The sequence below is a fragment of the Truncatella angustata genome, assembly GCF_020726525.1.
Source record: "Truncatella angustata strain MPI-SDFR-AT-0073 chromosome Unknown BKA67scaffold_5, whole genome shotgun sequence".
NCBI lineage: Eukaryota > Fungi > Ascomycota > Sordariomycetes > Amphisphaeriales > Sporocadaceae > Truncatella > Truncatella angustata.
Genome location: NW_025763385.1, coordinates 629,041 through 655,904, shown reverse-complemented (window position 1 = coordinate 655,904; position 26,864 = coordinate 629,041). Strand labels below are relative to the sequence as shown.

The following is a 26,864-nucleotide window of genomic DNA, read 5'->3' as shown; positions in this document are numbered from 1 at the left end:
TCTGCCTAGTGATTGATTCACCACATAGAACAATGTGCTTCTGCTCGAGATACATTCGAATCTGCGATCGATTCGATTTCGGACTCGTCTACTTGGTACGCTCTTAGCCGCCATTTTACTTTCAAAGTTCTAGAATTGGCTTCGGGCCATAGTTGGGCCAATCACGTTATGGCTTCATCTTGGACCAGAAATTTCCATGTCAATGAGGCCGGGTATAATATCGACAGACTTACGTCATTCTTTGTCTTTGACCGAAAGAAGTTCACTCACAGTACGCGCCAAGTCTCAAGACTGTAGGTTAGAGTGCTTGTTCGAGGCCTCGGAAACGGCACATTGGATTCGAACGCCTGCACAATGCTCCATTTTAGATCCGTTGAACCCAAAGCGCCCCGAAGGAAGGATCAGAGATCTTCGCTGCAATGGCCTCAACTTACCTTCTATTTAGTACTTGGCTGTTATCCCTGGAACGATAACTATCCGCAAGCTAGGGGTAAAAACTGCGACACGACGTGAAGTCGGCACACTCTTCATTGCTATGACGCATGGGTTGCATTTCATACCCGCTAAAATTGCTTTCATTCTTTGGTGGATTCGTTTTAGTGGCACACTTGTGTTTTTTTCGGCCCTCCCCAGCCAAGCCAGGTGCGAACGATAAATCGTCAACCATGCTTGCAAATCCATAGGAAACACTGCGGTTGCAAAACATCGTCTCTGACCTACTTTTGGGCACGAAAAAAACTGTGATTTAAATTCACAATGGCCTCCAGTCTCTATCATAGCGCGGCTCTAGTCAAGTTCAGCTAGGAAACCCCGGGCTCATCTTTCCTCTATACTTTTGTAATAGTGTGCTGGGTTACAAAATAAATCCTGGGGAGACACTAAGGAAAGATTCTGTCGTCATCAGAGACGTCGGCAATAACACCCGACCTAGACTAAACCAGCAGGTACTCCGCAAAATTGGCCCACCATTTCAGGAGCCGTCCATGTACGCTTGATTCAATCAGTAAGACATCCAGCTTCCCCCACACTTGTCACAGAACCTGATTCTCGTGGACGAGGCTCAACGGAATACGGACTTCTTGGCTGTTCATGGGATTGGACGGCAAGCAGAACCCCATCGCGTATATTCATTACATGACTAAGGTATTAATTGTACCCTGTAAGTCGAAGCGGCCTGTTACTCACGTCTGATCAATTGTGAGCATTGCGAGTGAGCCTGCTAGGTCCACTGCTATCAGAATCTTTTTAATACAGCTAAACTTTCTTGTAACAGATTCAAAAGGTCTCATCAAGGTCATCGGAACAAAACAGTTCTCACCTCAGTAGTACTTTTCGAATTGACGAAGTCTCTTGTCGTTATTTCTCACAACTTGCCTTTTTCGGCCTTTGTTATTCTGAACCCATGTCTGGGTGCGTGTAACCTCACACTCCCAGCCTTGCCTTGTGTCTCGATGACAACCTCTGTACTCGTGAATGTTACCAACTTTCCCGTATCCTTATGCGTAGAGCCAGAATCTATTGGCCAAACTTTGACACTATCGCCTGTCTTGAAGCCCTGGGCCTTGGCGACCAATTCATTTCCATCTACACCTCCTTCCTGCTCAACAAAGCCAGAGCCCGTGATAATCTTTGCCGCATCGTCACCCTTAACCTTCTTGGGTTTACCAACCTCCTTGAGTCTGGCGTTCGTGGCCTTTTCGAATCTCTTGATCCACGCGAACACTCTGGGAAACTTGCTGGGTCCCACGACGTCTTCAGGCAGGGCTCCCGGCATGCCAGAAAGCCAATGAAACGGCCAGACAGCTTCGATATCGGCCAGACCCGGGCCCTCAGTCTTCAAGATCCAGTCTCTGCCGTCGGCAAGTAGTGTCGCCTCGAGCAGCTCCACCGTGTCGTGAAGCTGTGCTAACGCCTCGGGCCGCCGCGCCTCAAGCGCCGCCGCGGCAAAGGGCGATGGGGCGCCCTTTGGCAATCCCACGAGATCGGCGCGGTCCGACAGGAACTTGGGGTCCCTCATCACGGGGAGAGTAGGCGGCATAGAGCTAGCTGCGGCCGCGAAAACACCGCCGTCGATCCAGGCACGCGAGATCAGGCGCTCAATGGCACGACCGTCGGCCGTCGAGGCCGCGATGGCTGGGTGGGCGGGAGATGGCGGATACAGCTCTTCCAGCTTGGACAAGATCAGACGAGTGTCTGCGTAGACGTCTCGGCCAATGCTGAGAAGCGGAATACGTCTATAGGCAATGCCCAGTGCCGCAAGATCGGGACGTGGGAGGATGAATGGTTGGATCTAAATTCGAGGTGAGCGGGCTGGCTGCAGGAAGGGCGGTTGAGAATCAGACTTACACATTCTGTGTATGGGATCGAGCGCAAGGTAAGATACCACACAATACGTCGCGCATAAGGTGAAAAGGGATAGTGGAAAAGAATGATCGGTAGATTTGAAGATGCCATGACGAGAGCTCTCTTTTGGCTTCGTGAAATTTGTAGAAAGTTGTATCAGGTAGAGTCAACAGCGTGACGACCAGCAGGTATCAAGCACGTGAAATACGGTATTTCTCGAGCGACAACCTTCTAGTGTATTCAAAAATGATCACGGCCTAAGTGAAAGTCCCTCAAAACTCTGAGGAAATACAACAACCCCAATTTTTGTTGTTGGAAAACGTTCAAAGATATTGCAACCCGTGGCTTGTTGAAGTCATATATCTGCGGATTGATGCGGAGGTCTAAACCGAGCCTCGGCTGACAGAGGCACGATGGCTATCGCAATAGCGCCCGCGGGTAACCCCACATGTTCCCCTGAGTACATCCAGCTTACGGTAACTCGAGTTGGCCCTTTACACGAATATATACAAGTGACGAGATATCACGTCGTTTTCAGCCTACACCGAAATCATGGCCCGTAGGGTGGTCGGTACACGTTGGGAATGATATGCGATGAGAGGGGTTTGTTTATTCATTTGGTCACCATTTCATGATACCTGACACACGATTCTGCGTTTTGACCACAGTTAAACTCGTCTGAAATTTCCGAAAAACATGATCACATTTAGTTATGGATTATATTGCTCCTATATGGCAAAGTTCGACCAGTCTCGACGCCAACGCAATTGTTGTCCCAAACAGTACTGCTGTTCACAGACGCCTGGCCCTAAACTACTTCATTCTACCCGGTTCGAGGTTTGTGTGTTGCTTAGGAGCTTGTGCCGCAAGCAGAATGCTGTACCGTGCTTATTTTGGACTGTCATCCTTTTCTGCCGTTTCCAACCGCTGGTTGAGCAGTCTTGCACACAAGCCTGGGACTCTCTCATCATGCGTGGTCTTTAATAGAGCAAGTCGGGATTTCCCTTCCATACCGACCAATCCCAAGAATTTGTGTAATGTTGGAACGAAGCGCGGTTCGCTAGAGAATTAGGACTTGTCGCTAGACATTTCCATTGCTGCATCAACCTCCCCTAAACCACTCGTTCAAGAGGGACGACTCCCAACGCCCAACTTATTGCCTATATTAGGCGCCGTGTCCATGCCGTAGATCTCACCCTGGTGCTTTGAACTGCAGGAAGGATGTTCGGAGGCGCGAGGGCGACCTCAACTTGCACCATGGCCGAGATTGGGGCCAATGGCATAGCCGTGCCGATAATCCTTGGAAGAAAGCACTCGGTAATCATCTCTGCTGGTAATAATGCTTAGCGATCTGTAGGTTGGTCTCAATTATGTTTTCAATTATACTTCGATCATCATACGGATACGATGATCGGGTTGTAGGGCCGAAGACTGCCCGCCGCTTGGCATCGAAGCAAACGAATCTGCAAACCCGCCAGTTGTCAAGATTGTTTTGTGCTTGCAGACATTAGGTATGATATACCATCACTTGATGCCGAGTGTGTCTCATCGAAGTCATGATCGGATTGAATGTAAGGCGACAACGCAAGCACCTCAGCATATCAGTACGGTAGATGTGGCAAAAAAGAAATTTGGTTGGTGTCAGCACAGGTGTTCGGCCAAACTGGATCAGAATGAAAGTACGACAAAGAGCGTGCGGCCTACCTCCACCTGTACCGGTCATGTAGGACGACTGGGAGCACTTGGCAGCAACATGGGCATTTGAAAACCAGTGCGTTTGGTTTCAACTTCGATGGACAATGATAATTCAATTTTACAGCCGTCCTTGAGACATCAACCCACGAGACGATCCTGTTTTGTGATACGTCGAGATCGGTGACGCGCGAGCTGTTGTGCCGGTCTTTACAACTAACTGGTTGACTTGCGAATCTGAGTATTTGGGCTTCTAAACCCCTCCCCCTTTCTGTTATTATTTATAATTCTCACCTTCCACTCTTTTCTGTGTCATGTTTCTCTCTCTTTCGTTGGGCTCGCCTCCAATGCCCTCGCGTGAATTTGTGCATGGATGAGTCTGTTTCTCCTTGTGATGTTGGTGTTTATCAGGCGTAGCTGTATAGAACTCAAACGTAACTTCCTTAATTCTCCTGCTGTTAGACTGTCCAGTGTAGATCTATGAGAGAGTATTATTGTCTGTAAGAAGGACTTTAGCTCTTTATGATCATAGGGATTACACATCTTATCAGCTTTTTGCAATCGTGAGCCATGTCCCGATCTACGTATAAAGAAAGCAATACGCACGAGTTAGTTCAGTATGGAATCCACGTTTCCAATAGCAACGCCCTTTCAATCCCGAAATACTGAGTTCATTTGATTATTTTGTACTTCATGAAACTCGCAGAAGCTTTTGAAGAATAACGGGTCGGGTTACAATACTCGTCATTATATTGCAACAGCACAAACTTACTCGCCAATTCATTCTGAGATAATGCTAGGTTGCTGTTGTATCAATTGTTCGTGCTTCTGTACTCCCTACACAATTGTTACTAGGTGCGTCAAAATATCGGGGCTCGGCGCTTCCTGTTCCTGCTATAATTACTGACATGAATCTGCAACTTGTTTCGTCCTGTCTTTGCTTTTCTCTTCCCACTCAGCGATCACCGTGGTCTGTGGTTACTATCACCTCATATGTTCCTTCGAGTACACAACCGTTGAAGTAGTCGCGCATGAAGAGTTATAGCAACGTGAAGCGCGGGAAAAACGCCAAATTTCTCATTTCAATCATATCAAGCATGGTATCTATCGTCAAGTTCGTTCGTTCGTTCTATTGAAGGGTTGGTTGGTTGATGGGTTGTTGTGGTGGTGGTGTGGGTGTTACAGTTGGGAGGTTGTTTTTCCCTTTGAAAAGATCATTTGAACCACAATTTCCAATGTGCCCTTCCCATGCTACAGATTCACCTTCGCTTCTCATATCTTCCAATTCCATCATTTCCCTTTTTCTACAGAGTTGTTTTTGCATTTCCCGAAACAACCATGTTCCTGGAAGTGCTTCCAAAGATGTCATTCCTGATTGATTGTCCTTTTCCTGGTGTATTTAGTCGTGTGATTTCTGTATCGTCGTTTCGTCATGTACGTCGTGAAAAATTTGTTTCGTATCGATCATGTGTTGCAGTGTGAAAAGTATGATTTTCACCCTGGCTACGTAAGATCCAGTTTTTCTTTTTGTTGGGGGAGGGGGTTCTTGTTAAGCGTTGTCGTGACAAAGTATCAGAGCCGCTGATGGTAGAACGGCCGACCCTATTTGCCATCTCCGCCGCGAAACCTGACCCTTCTTACACACGGCTCTGTTCTTGACATGGGTATGAACGTGACTGTGGTCGCCAAATGATCGTCATTACCGTCCTCGGGTTTCTAGACCTGGACTTGGACCCTCGGCGCACGCTCAACGCCTTCCACGTCGTCAAGTGAGTGACTGTTCGATCGAAGTACCGTGGATCCGGTCTGGTAGCTGGGCCCGTGGTAGCTGTTTCGCTTTGTGACCTCGCCCACGCCGTCTCTAACTTCGCGTGGGCCGCTGATCTTCTGCCTGAGCTCCTCGCTGCGCTTCTCTCTCCTCTTCTCGCTCAACCGACGCTGCAAGCCTTGGATGCTCACCTGTCCAAGCTTATCCTGCCACCCTGGGAAGAAACGGTTGCCATGCGAGTCCACACGTTTCTCAACGCCCCAGGCCCGGCGGCCAGGACGACTGTTTGGAGCGCTGGAGGGCCTGTCCGGTTCCTTTTCGCGGTTCTTGCGATGGCGACGCGGCGATGAGGATCGATCCCGGCCAGGCCATCGCAGAGTACTGACGCTGTCGTGTTGGCGCGTGACACGTAGATTGCCACTCGGCGTGCGCTTGATTGTGCGACGTTCAGGTTCCCGAGTACCAGCTGACATATAGTGTGCCTCGCTGGTGATTGGCAGGATAGCAAAGGTTTGCTTCATGCGGGCAGACAGCGTTCGTCGCGGCGGCGGTGGTCGGGGAGTTTCGGGCGCAGGATAGCGATAAACCTGGTCGACATCATCGGGAATGTCATGCACCCAATCTTCGCCGTCTTCAAAATCGAAGTCGAACTGAGCAGATGCCGGCCGCCAGAATGGATGAAGTCTGTCCTCATCTGCAGGCGGATCTTCGATCGTCGGGTACTGGTGCCGAATAGCGTCTGGACCATTCTCGATATCAGGATTCTCGGCCGTATCCTTGCGGACGTTCCTCCCGAGCGAAAGCGTTCGCATCAGCAGCCCGGGACGTGAAGAACTGTTCTCGGAGTTTTTGCGCAGGCTGAAAGCTCGCTTGACTATCGATGGGCGCTTCTCGACAGTGGGAGGGTCGTCTGTCTCGAAATAATTGCCCAGCATCTTCATTTTCTCTGCTGCTGGCGTGAGACCAGAAGGCGTAGCTGGAATGAACTTGATTGCAGGAGGCTCAGGTGGTGCCCGTGGATTCCTCAGCGGACTATCCACGTCGTCCATAGAAAACTGAGGTTGGGGTGGTGTGACAGGTTCGCCGTCTGGACCAGTAGTAGTAATACTAGGTTTCTCAGGAGCGGGTACAGACTGTTCCTCGGTTTCATCTGTGCTAGCAGGCACCTCTTTCTCGGGCAGGTTTGCTTCGAACGCTCTAGACAAGTGGTTGACCATGAGCACAGATCTGTTCTGGTGAGGATAGATGCTCACCGCCATAGCTTCCGAAACCTCGGCTGCAGAATGCGTACCATTTGTTTCTACGGAAGCTATGGAGAACGGAGTGGTATGAGCTGTCAGTCGTTTGCCGAAGAAGGGGTCGCCGTTGTGATCAACCAGTGGCCTGTGATCATGTGCATCTTTCTCCCTGTGCGACTCCACGCAAATGGTGGGTTGCAGCTGTCTCTGATCCGAGTGTTCGCTCTCGGCGGGGATGTATTCGACGCCCGGCAGACTTGGCTCACGTTCCACAGTCACCTTTGGCGGAGGTTGGTTTCTCGTTTGCTGCTCGTTTGCCGCTTGCGCTGACTGCGCCGCTTGCAAAGCGTTGTGGAGTTTTAAGCTGTCAGCCGTCAGGGAACCAGTGCGCGATCCAGCCTGAGAGTTGGAACGAGAGTTACTTCTAGAATTATTCCTGCTAGTTGGAGCTGAGAGGGACGATGATCGAAGTGGCACAATCGGCGGATAATCCATGGTTCGTTGGTCGCCGGGAAGTGATCCGTCAGATCCCGACATGGACATGGCACGTCCCCGTCGGGATGTCCGCTCAACGATCGGCGGTGTCTCTTTTGCCTTGGCCTGATTCGAGTTTGAGGCGGGCACTGAGCTCAAGCTGTTGCTCCTCTGTGATCTTCGGCTGCTCGTTGACCTGAGTGAATGAGTCTCTGCAGATTTAATGGAGGCGATGCGATCAGGAATGACCACAACAGGGATTCCACCGCTTTTCCACACATCACGTCTTGCCTTGCGACTTGCAAGTGAGTTAACAGTTGCAGAGGAAGCATAGCTGTCAGTGCGGCCGGCATCCATGCCCATTCGTGGTCTGTGCCGCCTGATTGTCTCATCGAACCCAAGTGAATTCGCTGTAGAGCTTTTCGGGGAAATTTGAGGCAAGGATTCCCGTAGAGTTGATTGTTTCTTGACGTGTCGCAGCGTCTTGTGTCTCCGAGGAGGTGCATCGACCAAGATTGCCTCTACAACTGTAGAAACGGTAGATTTTGTGGACATGCCCGAAAACCTTCTCGTATCGCCTTGGACAGGAGAGTCCACAGCAGGCGCCGAACTCCAGCGCTTGCCCCGGTCGGGTGTTCCTCTGGGCGAAGAACGCATTCGCAGGTCCTGATGCAGGGGCATGGATCGCAAGGCCTTTGTCGCATTGGTCGGGGTGATTGGTACATCCTCGATGACTTCGGCAACTTTGTCTGCCGACGCATTTCCTCCAACCATTTTCGGCTTGGCCTGTCGCTTCCTCACAGTGACATTCCTCATAAGATTGTCGTCCCATTCCTGCTCAACCTCGTCGCCGGATGTGCCTCTAGAGCCCCATTCCCCATCAAAGGTGCCAAATTCTTGCTTGGTGCGTGGTGTCAGGTTGTCGTCCGATTCTAGACCTGGTCCCTGCCCTAAACCTAGCCCAAGGCTTTTCGACTTGTTTTGTCTTGAATTATTTGAAGCTTGCCGTACCGTATTTTGGGATGTCCTTCGAGAAGTAGTGTTTGGTCGCAAAGTAGATCGCCGATCGTCGTCGGACGAGTAAGGGTCTTCTCGGGCGGTTTTGAATGATTCAGTTCGAGATCCGGCCGTGGTGGCATTCGAAGCAATGCGCTCGTAAAGAAGCGGCCGAATCGCCTTGGGTCTCCGTGTCTGCTGTGGTGGTGTTACGTCGGGAGTAGGAGGGCTCCTCTGGTTTGGTGGGGTGCCCGGTAACCTCGTCGCCGAAGCTGAAAGACTGAGATTGGATGCCGACTGCGCTGGTGTTTCGACGTAAGTCGGACTCGATGGCTGGGCGGATTGACTACTGGATGAAGTGCGCGAATGTGCTGGCGGTGTTGGCGGCAAATCAGGCCCTACACTGCGACGAGCCTGTGAAGGGGGACTGGACAGTTGAGAGCTTGGCCTAGACCTGGACTCTGAGCAAGATGCTTTCGTGTCGATTGCTAACCTTGACCCATGAGACGCGCGTGGGTTCTGGTTCAAGTTGGATGCAATAGAGGGCGTGCTATTTCTAGGATGCGGAAGGTTTTTATGTCTGCGCAGAGACCTCGGGCCAGTAGAATCCACCGTCGTGGATGAGCTGTCAAAAGTGGGAGGGTCAAAATAGAGCCCAGCCTGAGTCGTTGGCGGCAAAACGGTCTCGGTTGAAGAGAGCATCGTATCCTTTCGTGGTTCACACCACGTCCCAGTCCCAGTCGTGATTAGTTCACTCATAAAGCGCTGCTCCACCGAGTTGTCTTGGGCATCGTGATAGATCCGGAAGCAAATCAACTCAAATCAAATCAAACCAAGTCAAGGTCAATCCACCATACGTAGTGCTGCTAAAGCTGCTGAGTAAGGATGTGTTGTGCACAAGGAGGACAGGATCGCAGTGTGGTCGATGTGGCCGCAGCAAAGGTCGAGGTTGCGTCACAAAAGTGCACTACTCCGAGCCAGCTCGCAGATGTTTCCTATCCTCGAACAGGTGATGGGCGTCCAAAAGTCTGGCCAGGAAATCCAAGACAAGAGGTTTACTAGTTCTGGAACAAGAAAGGGCGACAGGCAATCCGGCGTATTTAGGCCAGACAAAAAATTCCAGTCTCAGAATTCGCAGCACATCATCCCAAACGCATATTTGGCTGCAGGCGGTTTGGTTCGTTCGTCTCTCTGATGCTGGGGGGAGGAATGAGATGGCACAGCTTCTGCGACCCCCAATGCTGCTGACTCTGCTGCCGTGCTCTTCTTATTCGTCGTGCGACTTTGTTTCAAGTTGGGAGGACGGGCGGTACCGAAAGTATCTACAACTGTCTTGGAGGTTCTTTTCTGGCAGCGGCTGACATGTAAGTGTGCCGCTCACAAAATCAAATCAGGAATCCGAAAAAGCAACGTCGTGCGGATTGGTTTTCCCAGGCGCAAAAGAATACGTCCAATTCCCTGTTCAGGTGGACAGAGTGGGCTGGTGGCTGGGGGGGATTCGATTCATGTTCATGGGGTCCTGCTCCCAGACGGGTACATGTTTCTTGGGGTCATAGAGGCTAATACAAAAACAGAAGCGCCCATGTACCAAAACGTCAACTGGGAGAGCGGGAACCATCAAGCAGCCTGTTCGCGGAACACAGGGAACGATGCGTTGATACTCGGCGGATCGTTCAAAACACGGCTAAGGTTATGGGGGATACCTGCAGCTTGGGTTCGCATTGCTTCATCTGTCTGCTTGGCGACAGTCCCCAAACAAAACAAAGAAAAACCCAATTCACTGCTGTTGATTGTCAACCCCGGGGGGCTGTTCATCGCCGACAAGTATGGAGTACTGTCTGGTCTCCGGAATACCGAGAGCTGCTTGGTTCACGACCCACGGAGGGAAACTTGCGTGCGCACTTCCAGCTAGCTAACTTAAACTGCTACTTTCTTTGGTGTGCTCGGCTAGTACCATACCATGCAAAGCCTGCAGCTATTGTGCTCCACGAGCCTTTGCCTTTACGAGCGCATGGTGACTATTCTTGCAGGAGCGACTATGTCACCAGGACAAATCAGCTTCTGAAAGTGCTCGAAACCGTGCTGCCATCTTGCCAGACCTGCAGTCTGCAGGCCAAGATGACGAATCAGAACTCACATCCCAAGGCATCTAAGCCGGCGCATGCGCTTCGCCGGCCCCAAGAGCCAACCTACGACTGCAACAATGGGGGGCTGGGCACCCAGAAACAGGAGGTCGATAAAGAAAAATCTGCGTCGGCAGCTCACTAACCATAGACTAGCCTGCACTACTGGAATCGTTCGTTCTCGAACCGTTGGATCTCTTTCAGTGCTACATACCTGTAACAGTATCATCAAGGCTTTGTGAGCCCTGGATGCAATTGTCAATGTTCTGGGCGGGGGGGTTCGAAGTTTATCGTTGGCGCTCTGACGCAATCTAGCTCTGCCAAGACAACAAGGGAAGTGCTTGCATGACAAGTTCAGATAGCGCCGGCCCCCAGCGGATGTCTTTCCACGATAGACTGGCACGTGCTAACTGAAACAGCGTTTTCTCTTGCGCCCACAACCTGAGGCAGCAAATATCATGTTGGGGCTAGCCGTCTAGAACATTTCCAGAACATTATCTCATTCGCCAGCGTTCGGATCGCACACTTTCTTCTCGCAAACATGGGAGAAGTCTTGGGGAAGTTGGCGAAGCTTCGCTCGATAAGTTATGTATACTACAGCAGGCGTGTCAGACTGCATTTGGTAGGTTGTCAGGTTTCTGATAGAGTTAACACTCTTTTGAGGCGGCTGGACGATTGTTCTGCGAACCTGCGGACGACTAGATTCCAGTCCGGAATATACGGAGCGAAGCCTCGGTCCCTGTCATCCTGCGCTGTCTCTTCAATGCTGTTCTATTCAACGGGGATCGACACAAAGACGGACTTGGGATAGTTATAGTCCTGGGGCTTCGATCCTATTGCCCCTATCGATGAACTGCCACTCGCTCACTCTGAATCTTTTGTCTAGCCGGAGATCACAAAACAGGATTGTAATACATATTGTTCATACCTGCGTCTCCCTAGAAGTAGCCGATGCGTTGTCCTATCTCACGTCAATTCGATCGAGCTGCATTACTCCGGCAGTTCTTATCAGTGCTCGCCATGAACGTTATTCTCCATGCTCGGAGCTACCCCACATTCACCATTCCTATACTGCCAGGCTAAGTTCTATCTAGGATCTCCAATTCGGGGTAGATGCAAGACTTGCTGCTTGACTTCCGAATCTTGCAAAGCTCTGCATGGTGTCTCTCTGTCGCCCCTAGCTGATCGCCGATAGATTCTCGATCTTGCATCGGAGAGGAGCCGCTGAAGAAGAAGAACACTGTATCTGCAGAAGGCGGCCCTTCGGAGCTCCTGCGAAGCCAGTCAGAGCTTGCATACACAAAGCTGTTTCGAGAGAAGCTTTATCTATAAGCGCGCCCCGCAGCAGACGAGGAGCTATGTCATCTTATATTCGAGAGCCAACGAGCGCTTCATTTACATAACAGCAACGGGCTCCGTGACAGGATGCATGCTCTACTGTGAGCTTATCACCAAGAGGGGCTTTTTTGGGGGGTTAGAGAGACGGATCAGACAGCTCATTCGCCTGGCTGGGCCCCGGCATTGGAATTCGATGCGTTGTTGTGCATAGGAGACATGTCATCGTGCTGTAGAACCGGAGGGGTCACTGCTTTCAACTCGTCTGCTATGTCATTGGACAATTGGAAAAATTCCTACAGAGTACTCTTGCTTGGGTTTCTTAAATATCAAACTCAAAACCCAATCCCACTCATGCTTTTGGCTTTCTTTAGGTTACAACCTTAGTGAATATATGAGCTAGGGTCAGAGTAAAAAAAAAAACAATGTTTGCTTCGCTCCTAATACTCGGCTTTGCGGCCATCGCTGCAGCTCATGGAGGACATGACGACCAGGAGTCTCTTTCGGGCCCTCATGAGTCCCTATGGTATAACTCTCTTCCAGGAGACGGTGGAACACAGGTCCGTTCTAGACCGTGCTTACGTCCATTGACAACTACCAGCTAACCTTAGAACATGAAAATTGTAGGCCGACTCTGTCTTCTCTGGCATCTCCACCTTCGGACGTCTGCCCTACCAGCCTTGCCTGAGCCAGCGTGATGCTGAATATGACATTGCCTTCATCGGTTGGTTGAGAGACATCCTGTGCCCCGATAGCCCGATGGCTGATCGTATATAGGTGCCCCCTTCGACACTGGCACGTCATATAGGCCCGGTGCCAGATTCGGTCCGTCAGGTATCCGGCAGGGATCTCGGAGGTTGAACTTATAGTATGATCTAGATAAACCAGAATACTTGGGAATGTGCTAACCTCGTATCCCAGCGGAGGTTATAATGTGCCACTTGCTACGAACCCCTTCAATAGTTGGGCGACAGTGCTGGACTGTGGAGACATCCCAGTTACATCGTATATTTCCCACACCAGCCCGGATCTCTCGCGCATGTGACATGGGGCTAACATGCTTGTAGCTACGACAACAGCTGGGCATTGAAGCAGATTGAGGAAGGACACTACCACATCCTGTCCCGTCCGCCCAAGACGGATGCCAAGAAGGCCGGCCCGTCAAAGAGAGGCAAGACGCTGCCTCGCGTCATAACCCTCGGCGGAGACCACACCATCACGCTGCCGTTGTTGCGCTCCATCAACCGTGCCTACGGCCCGGTCTCCGTCGTGCACTTTGACAGCCATCTCGACACATGTAAATGACTCTAACCCCCGCCCCTACTATTCGAATCGTCTTAATATTTTTTCTTCCGTAACTGACGCGCCCACGCACGAGACAGGGCGTCCCAAGGTCTTCGGCGGCTCGCCGTCCGAGGTGGCGAGCATCAACCACGGGACGTACTTCTACCACGCGTCGCAGGAGGGCCTGCTCCGCAACGACTCCAACATCCACGCGGGGATCCGGACGACGCTGTCGGGGCCCTCGGACTACGAGAACGACGGGTACTGCGGGTTCGAGATCGTGGAGGCGCGGGAGATCGACACCATCGGGACGGAGGGCATCATTCGCCGGATCGTCGACCGCGTCGGCACCACCAACCCCGTCTACCTCTCCCTGGACATCGACACGCTGGACCCGGCCTTCGCGCCCGCCACCGGCACCCCCGAGACCGGCGGGTGGAGCACCAGGGAGCTAAGGACCATCCTCAGGGGCCTGGAGGATCTGAACCTGATTGGTGCCGATATTGTCGAGGTTGCGGTGAGTAAAAAGAAACCGACTAAAGTCACAATACCTGGTGAGTTGGCGAAGTCTGAACGATGAACTGACGTGGATCACCAGCCTGCATATGATACGAATGCTGAGCACACCACCATGGCCGCTGCCGATGCCCTCTATGAGATCATGAGTATCATGGTGAAGAAGGGACCCCTCAGTAAATCTATTGAGGACAAGGACGCGGGAGAACTTTAGACAATTCCCATGATTGTGATCGAGCAAGGCATCGAAGGCGGCGGGGATGGTGAAGTGTCGGTGAATTGTAGATAGCTTTTGGGATATGATTGGTGACGGCATATCGTGGTGACTAGCAGGCATTATACGAGACTTGATGCCGTGGAGCAAGATATATCGTAAAATCCAAATTAAGTCGTTCAAGGTACATTTAGCGTCTCGCCTGATGATATACAATCGTCCCCCCTCCCCCCATGTGAGCAATACGGGGTTAGTACAGACAAGCAATCGGACACGTGAGAACACAGCATTAGGCCTTTGAATCACATCACAAAGTCATGGTCTGCTGTATCCAAGGTTTACTGAAGCAATCATTAATGTTTTTTTCATTCTGGCCCTCGGCAAAACCCTGGTAGCGCGATGACTCGGCCTCGCTCTCAAGGTAGTGCGTCGTGGGGAGTGAGTCCATCCATACGTCCGAATTTACGCCACTTCAACGCACCAATTTTGCAGCCTATATTATCAATGACGATTACCGACAAAAGCGATCCTTCTCCATCATCCGGCTATGTATTCTTTAGTTGTGGCAAAACAACTGAAAATATCAAATGTGTTTCCTACCGAACGCCATGCTTGTCTGTCCATGCTGACAAAGAGAATGAAGAAAACCAGATTCATACCGGGGTATATTGCATTCATAGAAACTCGTGATATTCATGAGGAACAGAGAGAGGGAGAGACAGAGAGAGAGAGAGGGAGAGAGAAAAGGAAAATTGCGCCGAATGACCAATACTGAAAACGAGTTGCGATACAGTTCTGGAACGCAAAAGATGTCGCATGTGCAAAATATTCGAGTCAAAATGTGCCGCGATAGTTGAGGTATGGCAAATACTGCTACACGATCAATCGTCCAAGCAGATGACTTCAATTTGAGCCCGATTTCGTTGAGGCGTGTGACTCATAGTTCTGGCAGTTGCAGACCTGGCTGCTGAAGCTTCTCGAGCGTTTCCGTTGGGACTGGCGTCTTCATCACTATCGAAGTCACTATCATCGTTAGGGATTACAGCGCTCCAGGTGCCATCTGCGGTGACCTTGATCTCTTTGACACTCAGTAGGTCCTGTTTTGCCAGCGTCTTCCTGACTTCCATGAGAAAGCCGTCAATGCGCAAGCTGTGAGGGCGTGCATCTCCTTGGCAAAGCGGACATTTCCACTTATCCACAAGTGACGGTTCCTTCGGACATAATTTGCAATCGGAGGCTTTCTTGGCACCGCAGGTACACAACCTTTTTCCAGGGCGGGTCTCTAACCAAGTGTCCAGATCGAAGCATTCAAGGTGGGAGCAGTTCTTTCCCCGAGCTGGCGTCTTCCAAAGATTAGAACTGAACGGGTCCGCAAGGTTGATGGTAAGATCACTCGTGACCATCGCGATCTCGTCGTCGTCGGTATTGGACGAGCCGCCGAGGCGTCGCTCAATCACTGCACGCGTTTGCCCAACAGGTATAATAGCATCTGCACATAGATTGGGTAGAGCTTTGATGGAGCTGTGGCTAAGAGTTTCAAGGACTTCGATGGCTACGAACGGCATCGCGTTGTTGTCGAATGTCTTATGTACAGGAACTGATACATGGAGGACGTTTTCACCCGGTTTGATAAACTTGCCGATCTCCAGTGGTTGATCCCTGGCGTGGTGTTGCTTTCGTTTGATCGCTAGTAGGTGCTGGTTTAGACGTATATGGATGTGTTCCGGCCAGTAGCTGTCGGCAAGCACCCAATCATCTTCGGAGATAGAGTGAGCAGCCTTTCTGTCAAGACATACCCGTAGCCTCATGCGTAAAGAGCCGTCGAAATAAAGATTGGCCTCTGGAGAAGACTCGCCTATGCTGCCATCTCTAGATATGTTATCACATTCTTCCTGGGGTATGTTAAAAGTAAAAAGATGCAAAAACTTTTGCTGAGGTATCGATGCAGGCTGTAAAGCCAAATATTTCACGAACTGGTAGTAGCGCTCTGGAGGGCTGGAAAAGCCGATACCCCTTAGCAACCTTTTCGGACTCCGCAGGTGAGCTTGATGAAGGGACATTTCCAGGGACTTGCGCTCATGAGGGCCGTGAGGATATTGTGCTGGAGGTATTTGACTTGGTGTTGTGCGTCTATAATCGACAACCACATTGCCGTTCAGACTCCCTTGATGTAACGACCGACCACTAGAAGCCTGTGGTCGCACATTGCTTTGTCGTACTAGGCCTACATGGTTCATGACTTGTATGCCTACAAGATACTGCCGTTGTTGCGGTGTCAAAAAAGTCTGTTGGATAGCAGTGTTGTCCAGTGGCGAACTTTGGTTGGAAGGAACCTCATTACTAACATTTTGCAAGTTAGCAAGTACATTTGGTGAAGTTGCTTGTCGTAGATGAGGAGACACCTGCGAAGCATTTGTCTGAAGATGAGGAGAAGAGCGCCCGGGGATTCGCGCCTGGTGCATTTGGCTGGTGTTATTTTGGACCGGAGAGCCACGCCTTGGTTGCGGCAATGCTACTAGATTCTGCATCTGGGGCGATTGTGAGTTGGACACCTGAAAGTTCTGCGAAGTGCGCCTGGTCTGTGTGTTTTGTGGATAGTCATAAACAGCAGGCGGCGAAGGTTGCGCCATGCCAGCATACTGAACTGAGCGACTAGGTGGTTGGAAATATTGACCTTGTGCAAGAACAGGTGACTGCGTTGGTGACGCCACACCTGCAAATTGACCGTTGGTAGGCGATACCATACCCGCATTGCCTTGCAGTACAGGGTATTGCGTGGTGGGAACATGGTAAGATTGGGCGGAAGCCTGCTGAGCAAACGTAGAGTTGCTGCCTGCTGAACTCGCGGAAGTAAATTGAAAGCCTCCAGGTGATTGCGCAGACTGTCCATTGCTTGGTATCACTGGTGACATTGTACCACTTGGACCGTATCTTGTGGCAGCTGAAGCATTGCTAGAATTGCTGGATAGTTGTCCCTGCAGATTGGTTGGAACTGTAGTGTGCTGCTGATGTTGCTGGTAGATTGCTTGCTGTCCAGGTGTGATGGGTAGGTGCTGTTGCTGTTGCTGTTGTTGCTGTTGTTGCTGTTGCTGCTGTTGATGTTGTTGATGTTGCTGCTGTTGATGTTGTTGATGTTGCTGCTGTTGACGTTGTTGATGTTGCTGCTGTTGATATTGCTGATATTGCTGATATTGCCCCTGCGTTGGCCCATGTGTTTGCGCAACAAGCATTGTAAACTGCCGGATCAATACGGCATTAGAGGGCTCGTTGTGGAAGTTATCGGTAGCCCTTGCGGCGAAGATGCCATTGACATCGAGGTGCGCCATCTGATCCTGTTTGAATAGATCATCCATCTTTTCCCCAATGGGCCCATCTGTCACACCCAGAGTCCTTCTCGATGCCCTGAACACTATGGTTTGAAGCGTGGTAGAAAACAACCCAAATATGGATAATAACTCGTCCATAATCAATGGGTAGCCCAACCGTCTGTGGTCGTGATTTATAATCATCCAGCCTTGGGATAACTTGGTCAGAAAGGAGAGGACTTGTGAAGCTGTACGCGCATAGACTGGGACCTTAGTGCGGAGTATTTCTAGTGAATCAGGGAAGGTTCTGAAGAATTTAGCATGCTCAACGCCCAGCTTGGAATTGCTCTTCAGTAGTGTACCCATAAGTCCAAATGCATTGTCTATGAGGTTTGGATCTTTGTTCTCGGCAATACACAGATCATCTTCAGTCTTGTCAGCCACCATCATCTAATCTCAGTGTAATCATACAATTGAACGGTGGGAATTCACTTACGAGCTATACTATTATTGCATGACCAAGAGCAGAAAATTTGATGTAAAACAATGAAGAAGAGGTCTCCTGTTATGCAAGCATTGTATAGTAGTTGATAGCGAGGTCGTTCCAGTTCTATGTTCAGCCGTTCTTCGCCTCCACTGTGCTCTATTTGAGCTTGAAGGGTCTTGAGTGCATTTAAATTCGACAGGATATTTTGCGCCATATTCCTAGCCAGCGATCTCCGGTTAGCGATTCGATATTGTCACAAGTATAGAGTACGACTCAGTCAACTGTGGGGCCAAGATTGATCTTATGAAGCGCCCCAAGGACGCCCGTTCCACTCAAAGGATGCCTGGCAATCTTGCAAGATGATATCAATAAGCTGTACTCACCCTACACGTCGCCTCTTGGTTGGAGGCTCTTGATTCCCATTCCCATCCCCAGTCCCATTACCATCCCCGTTCCCGTCTGGTAATAAAGGGAGAGTCGCCGTCATGGGCGTCAAGGATGATGCACCGGGGGTCGGCGGGGTTTGGAGTGCTGCAGATCCTGCTATAGTTGGGGAAGAAGGACTTGAAGTGTTGCTGACAGCCTCGTTCTTCTCGGCGGCTGCTGCTGTTCCATCTGCTGAGGACGTCGTGTTTGATTGTTGAATCAAGTCGTACGCATCCAAATCACCCGTGGCAATTGCAACGGTGGCGGTGACAAGCCCAAAATGTGCCGTAGTGACCGGCGCAGAAATCGCAGCAGCGTCCGGGGCGGGTGGATGATTCCGGGTCGGACTGGAAACCTCGGTCAACGTAGGAGCCACCGGGCTCGGTTCGTCGCTAGGAGCAGGGGAAGGAAGGACAACAGAGGCAGTTGATGATCTGAAAATACGAGTTTTGTGATCAGCAGAATAGTCAAGATTATGACAAGATGACAGGTCAGACAGTTGGGCTGGCAGCCTAAGTGGCGCATGGAGATGTAAACAAATCGCATTCACTGCACGGTACAGATGAAAGCAACCGGCAAAAGTGGATTCTTACAATGTGGTTGTCTGCGCTAAACCAGATGGTGATGGTCGCGGAGACAGCTGAGAGGGAACCGGTGCTGCCGCTGCTGTTGGCGTGACTTGGGTTGCTTGCGCGAGATTTGCAGAAGGTTTCCGGCGTTGCTGAATTGGTTGCGGTTGCGGTTGCGATTGCGATTGCGATTGTTGGGAGTTCTTGGTTAAGCGGACGGCTGGGAGTGTAGGCAGGAATTCCTTCGGAGGCCGAGTAGCAGGACGGGGGGTCGGCTTGACAGGCAAAGCAGTATTCATCCAAGACGGCTGACGACGGCCTCCCCCCAGAAATTGGTTGAGAGTTTTGTTGGATGCATTGTACTGGTGCTCTGCCGACTTGGTTCTGGTCGTGGGTGCGCTTCTACCTGTAGCTGCTCCTGTTCCTGTTCCTCCTGCACCCGTACCCGAGCCCGACGAGGAGCGATGGCCTTCAGCTGGCGCCATCACACTTCAGTTAAATATGATGTGCTTCATTGCATCCAAGCAGGGCCTGAGACACCACTCGGAATGAAGCTCGATGACGGAGATTGAAATGGAAATTAAGCCCTCGACTCTCTGAAACGTTCAAAGTGGTTTTTTTTGGTCGATTTCTGTACTAAAGAAAAAGAAACGTCAGGTGAGGGTGAAGCCCTGTATTCAATGTTGCAATACGGCATTGGTCAAGTGATTGAAGTCGGGAATCAGGCAAAGCCAAACAAGCTCTTGGAGGACAAAACTGATGCCAAGCCGGGGAAAGAAAAGCCCCAAACAGGACATGCCCTCCTGTGAGTGCCACGGCAACGAAAAGGCCTACCGTAGAAGTGACCAGCCGATGTGCAACTGTAAATGCAGACAAGGAGATGCGTTTGAACTTTTTTTGTGTGTTCTTCAGTCTGTCAGGTTCACATTTCCATCCCTTACAGAGAGATGGTCTTGATGCCTTTTTGAGTGAGGCTGCACCCTTTGGGCACGCGCTCATCAACTCCCGTCATCAATCTGGGAGATTGTAACCTTAAAGCTCGAGGTCATTAGACTTTGGTTGGCCAGAAGGCGCGATAAAGCTCTGGCAACGCGCATCGCCAGCGCGCAAAGGCTCCAGCTTGTTCGATGTTATCAAGATGCATGTTTTTAGAACTTGCTATGGAAAGTGCGCATTTTGTGCTCTAGTACTCCGTACTAGATACCACCTCGGTCTTGGCAGCCACGTCGAATGTTCAGGATACGCCTGCGACTTGCTCTGTCGGACCAGGGCTTGACTTATTATCAACGCTGGCACTTTTCCTGTTCTTGATACCTGAGCCGCATCAGAACACTAAAACCCAGGAGCAGGACAAGCGCCGCAACTGCTATTCAAGGCACTCCCAAAAAAGTAAAGAAAAAACGAACTCTAAAAGCAGGGTGAGGTTAGGTACACGATGTTACAATCACACAAAAAGTATGGTTCAAGTTGGAGACAGACATGAGACGCCAAGTTGTGTAGTCAGTGTATAATGAACCATATTCGCGATCTGGCATACCGCTAAATATATAGATCAATGAACCACGATAACGTAGCGGATACCACTCAAGGTTAACCACATTAAGTACATGCAATTTCGAGACAAAAACAAAACGCGAAGAACACAATGCGTAGAACCGATCGCTCCCTTTCGATAGTATGCTCTCCTATGGTCACAGCTATTAGCAACTATTGCAAACAAATCAATCCAAGACAAAAGAGCCAAACATAATTGAGCATGAGTACGGATCCGTAGATCATTTAACGTCAATGGAAATCATGTGACCCTAGGTGTGTTACACTGGAGATGGCCCCTGTCAAGAAAACGTTTACAGTACAATCAAAGATAGGATGTGCTTGTAGAAGAAGTGCGACAGAAGAACCACGAAGCATAATTCATATAGTTGCAAGGAACATCTCATGGATCCTGCACCACAGTCTCATACGGTTAATCGACATAAGCCTAACGAGATAGACTACGCTAATGATGCCATATTCTCCAACGTACCACAGCAATATATACCCTAGACCTTGTAATTACATAATTACTACATATGTACTAAATAATTTATTGGTTCGGTAATGCGTACGTACTATGTCCACCAGATGTTATCACGTTCTGTCAATTCTCACATGTCCAGAATACGACCAATGTTTAGAAGCAATCCCGAGTCTGACCGTCAACAACAAGATCTTTCATGGTTTAGCCCAGCGAAATCCTGGCTGCGTAATCAGCATTGGCATTGACATTGGCATTGTAATTGCTGGATTCCCATGCTCGCCACGCGGCATGATGATAAGGGTCGCCGTTCGTGGGGGGGGGGCGAGGGGGATTGGGCGAGAACTCAAGGATATATTGTAAGCGACGAGCCAGGGTCCCTTACACGAATTGTGACGCGAGATGGTAATATTGAAAATGACGAAGATGGGTACATAAAACGTAGTCGTGATCTCTTCTCACCTGGGCCGTACTGTAATACCTGGCCGAAATTGAGACAATGCGAGGGGCAGGGGTATGTATAGTACATAGTATTGTTCTCGGACGCTTTTCGCAAGCTCCAGTAGCCAGTAACTACCTTTCGGCCCGCCTCAGCCAACAGCCCCGGGTAAAACGATTGTTCATTATGTTATTAGTGTGTTATTAGTAACAGGTCGAAACATACCAGACCATGTTGATTTTGAGAAAAGCCTGAGTCATTGAAGCCCTAACTTGAGACACTCGGGATCGTGATGATCAAAGCGGGTGGTTGATTTACTTACAGCTACAGTATCCTCCTGCTGTGCTACATGTAGCCCGGGACCTGATAAAGGCTCCAGCTATCGACATTTGAAAAGTGGACGAGCTCTAGAAAGGGTCGCTATTTCCCCTGGTCTAAGCTGGGACGGCCAATAGCGAGAGCCCACGCTCGCAGGGTACGCCGGATTGGCTAGCTGTCCCTCCAATCAGCAAGTATAGTAAGAACAAGACAAGGGGCTACAGTGTCCCACGGCCGGAACTGGGGTGGGACTTTGATGCTGGGTGAACAGGAACTTGAAGACTAGTTAGGATATGCCAAGAGCGTGTCGCTACTGCAGTTCGACCCTGAACGAAGCCAGAACAGGGAGCACGGTACACAGTAGAGGAATGGAGCAAGCACACTTGCAGCGCTACCGAATTCAGTTTCTGTTCACAGGCAAACTTTAAGCCCAAAGGGGGCCCATTTTCCAAGTAGAACCCAATCACGGCTTGAAAGCAAGTGCCCCTCTCCGATCCTCCCCCAGCCCAGCCCGAGGCCAGCCCAAGCCCAGCTGCAGCTCCAGTACTCCAGCCCCAGCCCCAGTTGTATGTAGTTCAGTTTAGTGTAGTGGCCGCTGCAACTGGCCTTGATGTCTTCCATCGAAACCCCCGGTTGAAAGATGTTGTCTTGCCTGACTCCTCCTCACTGCTGCCATTCACCTTGCAGAGTTTGAATTCGCAGACAGACTTGCCACCTGACTGCTGCAAGCGAGCAACTCTTGCGTGGACTTGCGACAGTAATAAAATATCGCCCAACCTCATCTGGAACAGCCAGCCAGCGACGCACTGTACGAGGGCAGGTGTACCGCGAAAAGCGCCCCAGATTACATACATAGGTGTCTTGTGCGACGGCAGGAGAAATACCATAGGATCAACCCATCAACCATCCTATCCTGTCCTGTCCTGTCCTGTCCTGTTCAGTGCACCGTCGCTACTTGTACTTCTCACTGCCGCAAAACCTACGCAGCAGCAGTCCAAGATCAACTCCAGACTCCAGCCCCGACCTGGCCCTGGAGCGAAACAATCTCCTCCTGAGCTGAATGACGTTGGGTTACTACATAGTTCCGCCCGCCAACTAAATCCAAGTCGTCGGCTTTTGGACACGACGACGACGAGAACCACGACCGCTCCACGACTGGACGACTAATTGATTCAAGACCCCCGGCGGTGTTAAGCAATTACAGAAACATTGGATTACTCGATATACATAGACCGTCCGGTCTGGTTGCAGTCGCTATCCCCAGCCCTTGATCGCATTATTCCTACGGAGTGCCTCGGACCCAAGTGCTACTTGCATGCCCGATGAAACATTGACCGAATCAGAGACGCCGCGTTTCCCACAGCTACAGCCTGCCGTTTGACAGTGAGCCATCCTGCAAGAGCAGTGGCCCTGTTGTGGACCGACACGGCTCGTCTTCGTTATTGCTCCTTTTTGAGCAACGCGCAAACGCCTCCCCCTCCCGCCAAACCTCAACCTTGGCCTCTGGAGTTCGTGATAGACTCATGCGATCCCCGGCAGCATACCCGACTAGGCTCTGCTTCTGAGTACGCGACAAATCTTGCGGCCTTTCCGCAGTACCACGGTTGTTTGTGATATTGCTTGCTAGGACATGAGCCATGGCGACTCCTGGCTTCCAGCCAAAGCCCGATGCGGGCGATATACTCCTGGTCATCCGTGAGTCAAGCCCATCCAGCAATTTTTGTTTGTTCATTTGTTTTTTTGGTCTCGTGGCAACCCTGTCTTCTGTTTCTGCAGGCCGCGAACGCCGTGGTTGCACATCGCGTTGCGTACATGTTGCGACGGACCTAGTCCTTTGACGATGCATCGCGCGAGATTCTTTTCTTGTTGTTGTCCGAAATCGCCAAGGATGAATGAATTGACGTGTGCGTTTTTTTCTACAGATGACTTCATTGCTAGAAGTTCCGATGAGCTCAGTTTGGCCAAGGGCGATCGAGTTGAGTTGATCGAGCGTGATGATGAATTCGGCGACGGTTGGTTTCTGGGTCGTCATTTGGTCAACGGCAATAGTGGCCTGTTTCCTGAAGGTATGCGCAATCCGATCAATCAAATCAAGGAAAGAAGCCTTTGTAGCTTGAAGCTCTGCCCTGCTCTTCTTGCAAACCCCAGCAACAGACGAGCAAACAAACTCATCAGTCAACACCAACTGACGCTTTTTCGCAATCACAGTCTACACCCGGCCAGCTCCAAGAGGCTCCTCTCCGATGACAGCATCAGCACCGCAGCCACTGCCTGTTCCGCAGCCACTAAGCACGAATGGCATTGCGACCGAGGCCAGTCGGGCACATTCGATATCAGCTTCTAGTGATGGCCGACCCGGAACGTCGCATACTACAACCTCGTCCAAGGTTGACTCCACGCCCATTCTTCCCTTGAACGCCACCAAACCAGAGAGCAGTCCCATCACTGCCTCCGCGCCGCTCGTCAGCAAAAGCTCAACGGGCCCATCCACCTTCAATGGAATTGGGCGCCCCCATAATGACAGCGCTGTGCTACACGAGACTTTGACCGTTATTGACGAGCATATGAACGACTTGCATTCTACGCCGAGCACAGGAGCCCTGCACAATGCGAACGACTCTAGCAGCGAGTACAGTGCTCCGCTACACGACCGACTATCGTACATCCAGGGCGAAGAGACCGACGAGGAAGAGGAGGACGTCCACACGCGGCCTCAAGTCGAAGCATGGAATGCCGATGACGTGGCTGAGTATCTGTTCACTTCCGGCGTGGAGAAGAAGCATTGCGAGGTTTTCAGAGATCAGGAAATCTCAGGCGAAGTGCTCTTGGGTATGGACCAGTCTTCACTCTTTCTGAAGGCATTTGATCTGGGCTCGGTGGGCAGAAGACTCAAGACATGGCAGAAGATCAAGTCCCTCCAGGACGAGGTGAACGGCATAGGACAGACGACGCGACGAACGACACAAAACTACGGGAGCGAGGCCGGCAGTGAGGGAAGAGTCCGAAGCAGGGCAGGCACTCTAACGCAAAAGCCATTCCCGACAACAGAACGCGCAGCATCTGTCGCTGGGAGGCGTCTATCGCAGACAACGCCCTTGATGGACCCCGTTTCCCCGATCACGCCGGTCTCGGCCCAAGGCTTCGACGACAGTCCAACGCGGCCAAGCCATCAGAAACGCCCTTCTGCTGCTTCAATTAGGGACTTGCACCATTCGCGGCGTCATTCCTCAACAGTTGACAGCCGTTTTACTGGCAACACCTTGGTGAACAACACTCCCAAATTAAATGCGTCGGGGACATTTCCTTTGGCTGGGGTCGGAGCCGGAGCCGGAGTCACACACAAGAAGCAGCCTTCGTTTGACCGCAACTGGACTATGGGTAATGCATCTGGCTCATTCTCTCAGCGGCCGCTGTCTGCTTCTGGCTTCCAGGGCTTGAATGTTTCTGATGAGAAGATCGCCGAACAATCAGCAACTGATCTTGATCGTGGTTATTTCTCCGGTACGGAAGTGGATAATGGGCGGAAGCGAAACACACTTAAGAAGCGTGATACAATTTCCGGACACTCTGCGAAGAGCAGCTACGCAGACGAGCAACGCATGAGAAGTGCAACAGCACTAGCCAGACATTCAAGATTTGGTAGTATGGACTCGGTTTCTGGTGGTGCCGCATCCAAGTATTACGGGCTTTCCAATCCTCATCGGCGAACAGCTTCAACTGCTACCACCGAATCTGTACGACCCGTGCCGCCTAGCAAGGATTACCCGACAGTGACCAAGCTAGACCAGCTCACAGGATCTGCCTCCCCAATCCCACCCGCGGTCAGGCACGAAGCGAAACCTGCCAAAATGTCCGGTTTCGGCGGTCTGAGGGCCATATCAGATGCTGTTACCGGCAACGAGCGTGCCAAGTTCGCACCACCTGGAAGCGCAGGGTCCTTCAAGGACTCTCCGATGCAGTCGCCATCTACGAGAACTGGGTCTAGTACACCCTCAGGAGGCCCCAGCTTCGAGTTAGATTCTCCCGACGCGGCCAAGAGCCCAATATCTGCGAGTACAGTCAACAGCTTGACCGCGAACAAGAAGCCGACAAAGAAAGCCAAGAAAGAGACTAGCGCGTACCAGCGTGGTCTGAACAAGATTGGCCCAAAGGAAGCTATAAAGGACGCCGATTTCTATGGTTGGATGAGGAAGCGAAATGCCAACATCATGTCAACCTGGAAACCAAGGTTTTTCGTCCTCAGAGGACGTCGCCTCGCCTACTACTACTCAGAGGATGACACCGAGGAGAAAGGAATTATAGATATCTCTTTCCACCGGGTTCTACCTGCTAACGACGAGAAGCTCACGGGGCTGCATGCTACATTGACGGGAGCTAGCAACACCCCAGCAGCACCCTCAGACAGCAGTCTCCCAACGGCTGGCGGCAACAGCGATGATCTTCTGAAAGGGGATGACTCCATGTTCATCTTCAAACTACAGCCCCCACGTGCAGGTCTCTCCAAGGCTGTCACCTTCACCAAGCCAGTCATCCACTACTTTGCGGTGCCAAACCTACAGCAAGGACGGGCGTGGATGGCGGCGCTCATGAAAGCGACTATCGACCGCGATGATACTGTGCCGATGACATCTACATACCAGCAGAAGACGATCTCGCTCGCAAAGGCCCGGCAACAACGCCAAAGACCTCCTGCGCTCATGAATCTTGACGAAAAGGTTGAAGATGGCCCCAAGAATATCGAAGACGACGAGAAGAAGAATGGACTGGGCATATCTTTCGGCGACGAAGTCGATAGCGCTGTTGCCGGTTTAGAAAAGCTTGGTCTGCAACCACTGGAGAGTTCTTCGGCACGGAACCCGACGTTTGACGCCGAAAAGAGCGGCAGCATGCCGTTCCTATCTTCTCCGCAGAGCGCATAGGAAAAGCCTGCGGACACTGTGCGGCGTTCAGATCATTCGGTCTAGGGAACCATCAAGGGATCGATTTTACGGCTCAAGGTCCCTCGAAGAAAGAGCATTTGCGACATTTTCGACGTTCCAGCACAGGAGAATATTCCACCAATTCCTCGTCGAAACCCAAGACGTAACGGTAGGAACTATCAGCGGTCATTGTGGTCGCGAGGAATCAACTTCGAGAGTGATCAGAAGAGCATGTTTTCGTTTTTTCATCGAAAATCATCAGGATTGCCTCGAAGCTCTGTTGCGTATACGCCGCTTACCACTGATGGACTACCATGCCAGTGGAGTGGCTCTCCAATCACAAAGCCAAAAAGATTCCTGGAGTCCGCACGTTCTTGGCAAGCCGCCGATGGTACACCATT

At 51.0% G+C, this 26,864-nt stretch overlaps 7 protein-coding genes across 7 annotated transcripts; 2 read left to right on the top strand and 5 right to left on the bottom strand.

The window, feature by feature from the left end:
• Positions 1-1,363: 1,363 nt before the first annotated feature.
• On the bottom strand, positions 1,364-2,454 carry BKA67DRAFT_592948 (uncharacterized protein; the record flags this gene model as incomplete). Its single annotated transcript, XM_046104885.1, has 2 exons — positions 1,364-2,290; positions 2,347-2,454. The coding sequence occupies 2 exons, from the start codon at positions 2,452-2,454 to the stop codon at positions 1,364-1,366; spliced, it is 1,035 nt and encodes a 344-aa protein (XP_045956960.1).
• A 1,005-nt stretch (positions 2,455-3,459) lies between these two features.
• On the bottom strand, positions 3,460-4,206 carry BKA67DRAFT_298218 (uncharacterized protein). Its single transcript, XM_046096055.1, has 2 exons — positions 4,048-4,206; positions 3,460-3,673 (listed from the first exon to the last, which is right to left on the bottom strand). Exons 1-2 carry the CDS (start codon positions 4,064-4,066, stop codon positions 3,504-3,506), a joined length of 189 nt encoding a protein of 62 aa, XP_045956959.1. The 5' UTR covers positions 4,067-4,206; the 3' UTR covers positions 3,460-3,503.
• A 1,545-nt stretch (positions 4,207-5,751) lies between these two features.
• On the bottom strand, positions 5,752-9,213 carry BKA67DRAFT_659367 (uncharacterized protein; the record flags this gene model as incomplete). Its single annotated transcript, XM_046107429.1, has 1 exon — positions 5,752-9,213. The coding sequence occupies one exon, from the start codon at positions 9,211-9,213 to the stop codon at positions 5,752-5,754; it is 3,462 nt and encodes a 1,153-aa protein (XP_045956958.1).
• A 3,134-nt stretch (positions 9,214-12,347) lies between these two features.
• On the top strand, positions 12,348-14,170 carry BKA67DRAFT_567226 (agmatinase 1). The gene is made up of 7 exons (XM_046102964.1): positions 12,348-12,529; positions 12,597-12,693; positions 12,747-12,837; positions 12,891-12,974; positions 13,037-13,266; positions 13,352-13,770; positions 13,852-14,170. Exons 1-7 carry the CDS (start codon positions 12,395-12,397, stop codon positions 13,981-13,983), a joined length of 1,188 nt encoding a protein of 395 aa, XP_045956957.1. The 5' UTR covers positions 12,348-12,394; the 3' UTR covers positions 13,984-14,170.
• Positions 14,171-14,811: 641 nt separating this feature from the next.
• Positions 14,812-18,071, bottom strand: BKA67DRAFT_298042 (uncharacterized protein). Its single transcript, XM_046096054.1, has 2 exons — positions 17,785-18,071; positions 14,812-17,713 (listed from the first exon to the last, which is right to left on the bottom strand). Exons 1-2 carry the CDS (start codon positions 17,987-17,989, stop codon positions 14,865-14,867), a joined length of 3,054 nt encoding a protein of 1,017 aa, XP_045956956.1. The 5' UTR covers positions 17,990-18,071; the 3' UTR covers positions 14,812-14,864.
• Positions 18,072-19,639, bottom strand: BKA67DRAFT_298041 (uncharacterized protein). Its single transcript, XM_046096053.1, has 3 exons — positions 19,605-19,639; positions 18,795-19,406; positions 18,072-18,635 (listed from the first exon to the last, which is right to left on the bottom strand). The coding sequence occupies exons 2-3, from the start codon at positions 19,253-19,255 to the stop codon at positions 18,155-18,157; spliced, it is 942 nt and encodes a 313-aa protein (XP_045956955.1). The 5' UTR covers positions 19,256-19,406; positions 19,605-19,639; the 3' UTR covers positions 18,072-18,154.
• A 3,409-nt stretch (positions 19,640-23,048) lies between these two features.
• Positions 23,049-26,620, top strand: BKA67DRAFT_297026 (uncharacterized protein). Its single transcript, XM_046096051.1, has 2 exons — positions 23,049-23,610; positions 23,753-26,620. Exons 1-2 carry the CDS (start codon positions 23,385-23,387, stop codon positions 26,461-26,463), a joined length of 2,937 nt encoding a protein of 978 aa, XP_045956954.1. The 5' UTR covers positions 23,049-23,384; the 3' UTR covers positions 26,464-26,620.
• Positions 26,621-26,864: the final 244 nt, after the last annotated feature.

What these genes read in the sequence shown, in the direction of transcription:
- BKA67DRAFT_297026 (XM_046096051.1), top strand. Translation starts at nt 23,385, where the DNA reads ATGCATCGCGCGAGATTCTTTTCTTGTTGTTGTCCGAAATCGCCAAGG. An exon ending in TAGTGGCCTGTTTCCTGAAG is followed by an intron (nt 23,611 to 23,752) that starts GTATGCGCAATC and finishes TCGCAATCACAG; the next exon opens with TCTACACCCGGCCAGCTCCA.
- BKA67DRAFT_567226 (XM_046102964.1), top strand. Translation starts at nt 12,395, where the DNA reads ATGTTTGCTTCGCTCCTAATACTCGGCTTTGCGGCCATCGCTGCAGCT. An exon ending in ATATGACATTGCCTTCATCG is followed by an intron (nt 12,694 to 12,746) that starts GTTGGTTGAGAG and finishes GATCGTATATAG; the next exon opens with GTGCCCCCTTCGACACTGGC. An exon ending in TCTCGGAGGTTGAACTTATA is followed by an intron (nt 12,838 to 12,890) that starts GTATGATCTAGA and finishes CTCGTATCCCAG; the next exon opens with CGGAGGTTATAATGTGCCAC.
- BKA67DRAFT_298042 (XM_046096054.1), bottom strand. Translation starts at nt 17,989, where the DNA reads ATGGCGCAAAATATCCTGTCGAATTTAAATGCACTCAAGACCCTTCAA. An exon ending in ATGCAATAATAGTATAGCTC is followed by an intron (nt 17,714 to 17,784) that starts GTAAGTGAATTC and finishes ACAAGACTGAAG; the next exon opens with ATGATCTGTGTATTGCCGAG.
- BKA67DRAFT_298041 (XM_046096053.1), bottom strand. Translation starts at nt 19,255, where the DNA reads ATGGCGCCAGCTGAAGGCCATCGCTCCTCGTCGGGCTCGGGTACGGGT. An exon ending in TTAGCGCAGACAACCACATT is followed by an intron (nt 18,636 to 18,794) that starts GTAAGAATCCAC and finishes TCGTATTTTCAG; the next exon opens with ATCATCAACTGCCTCTGTTG.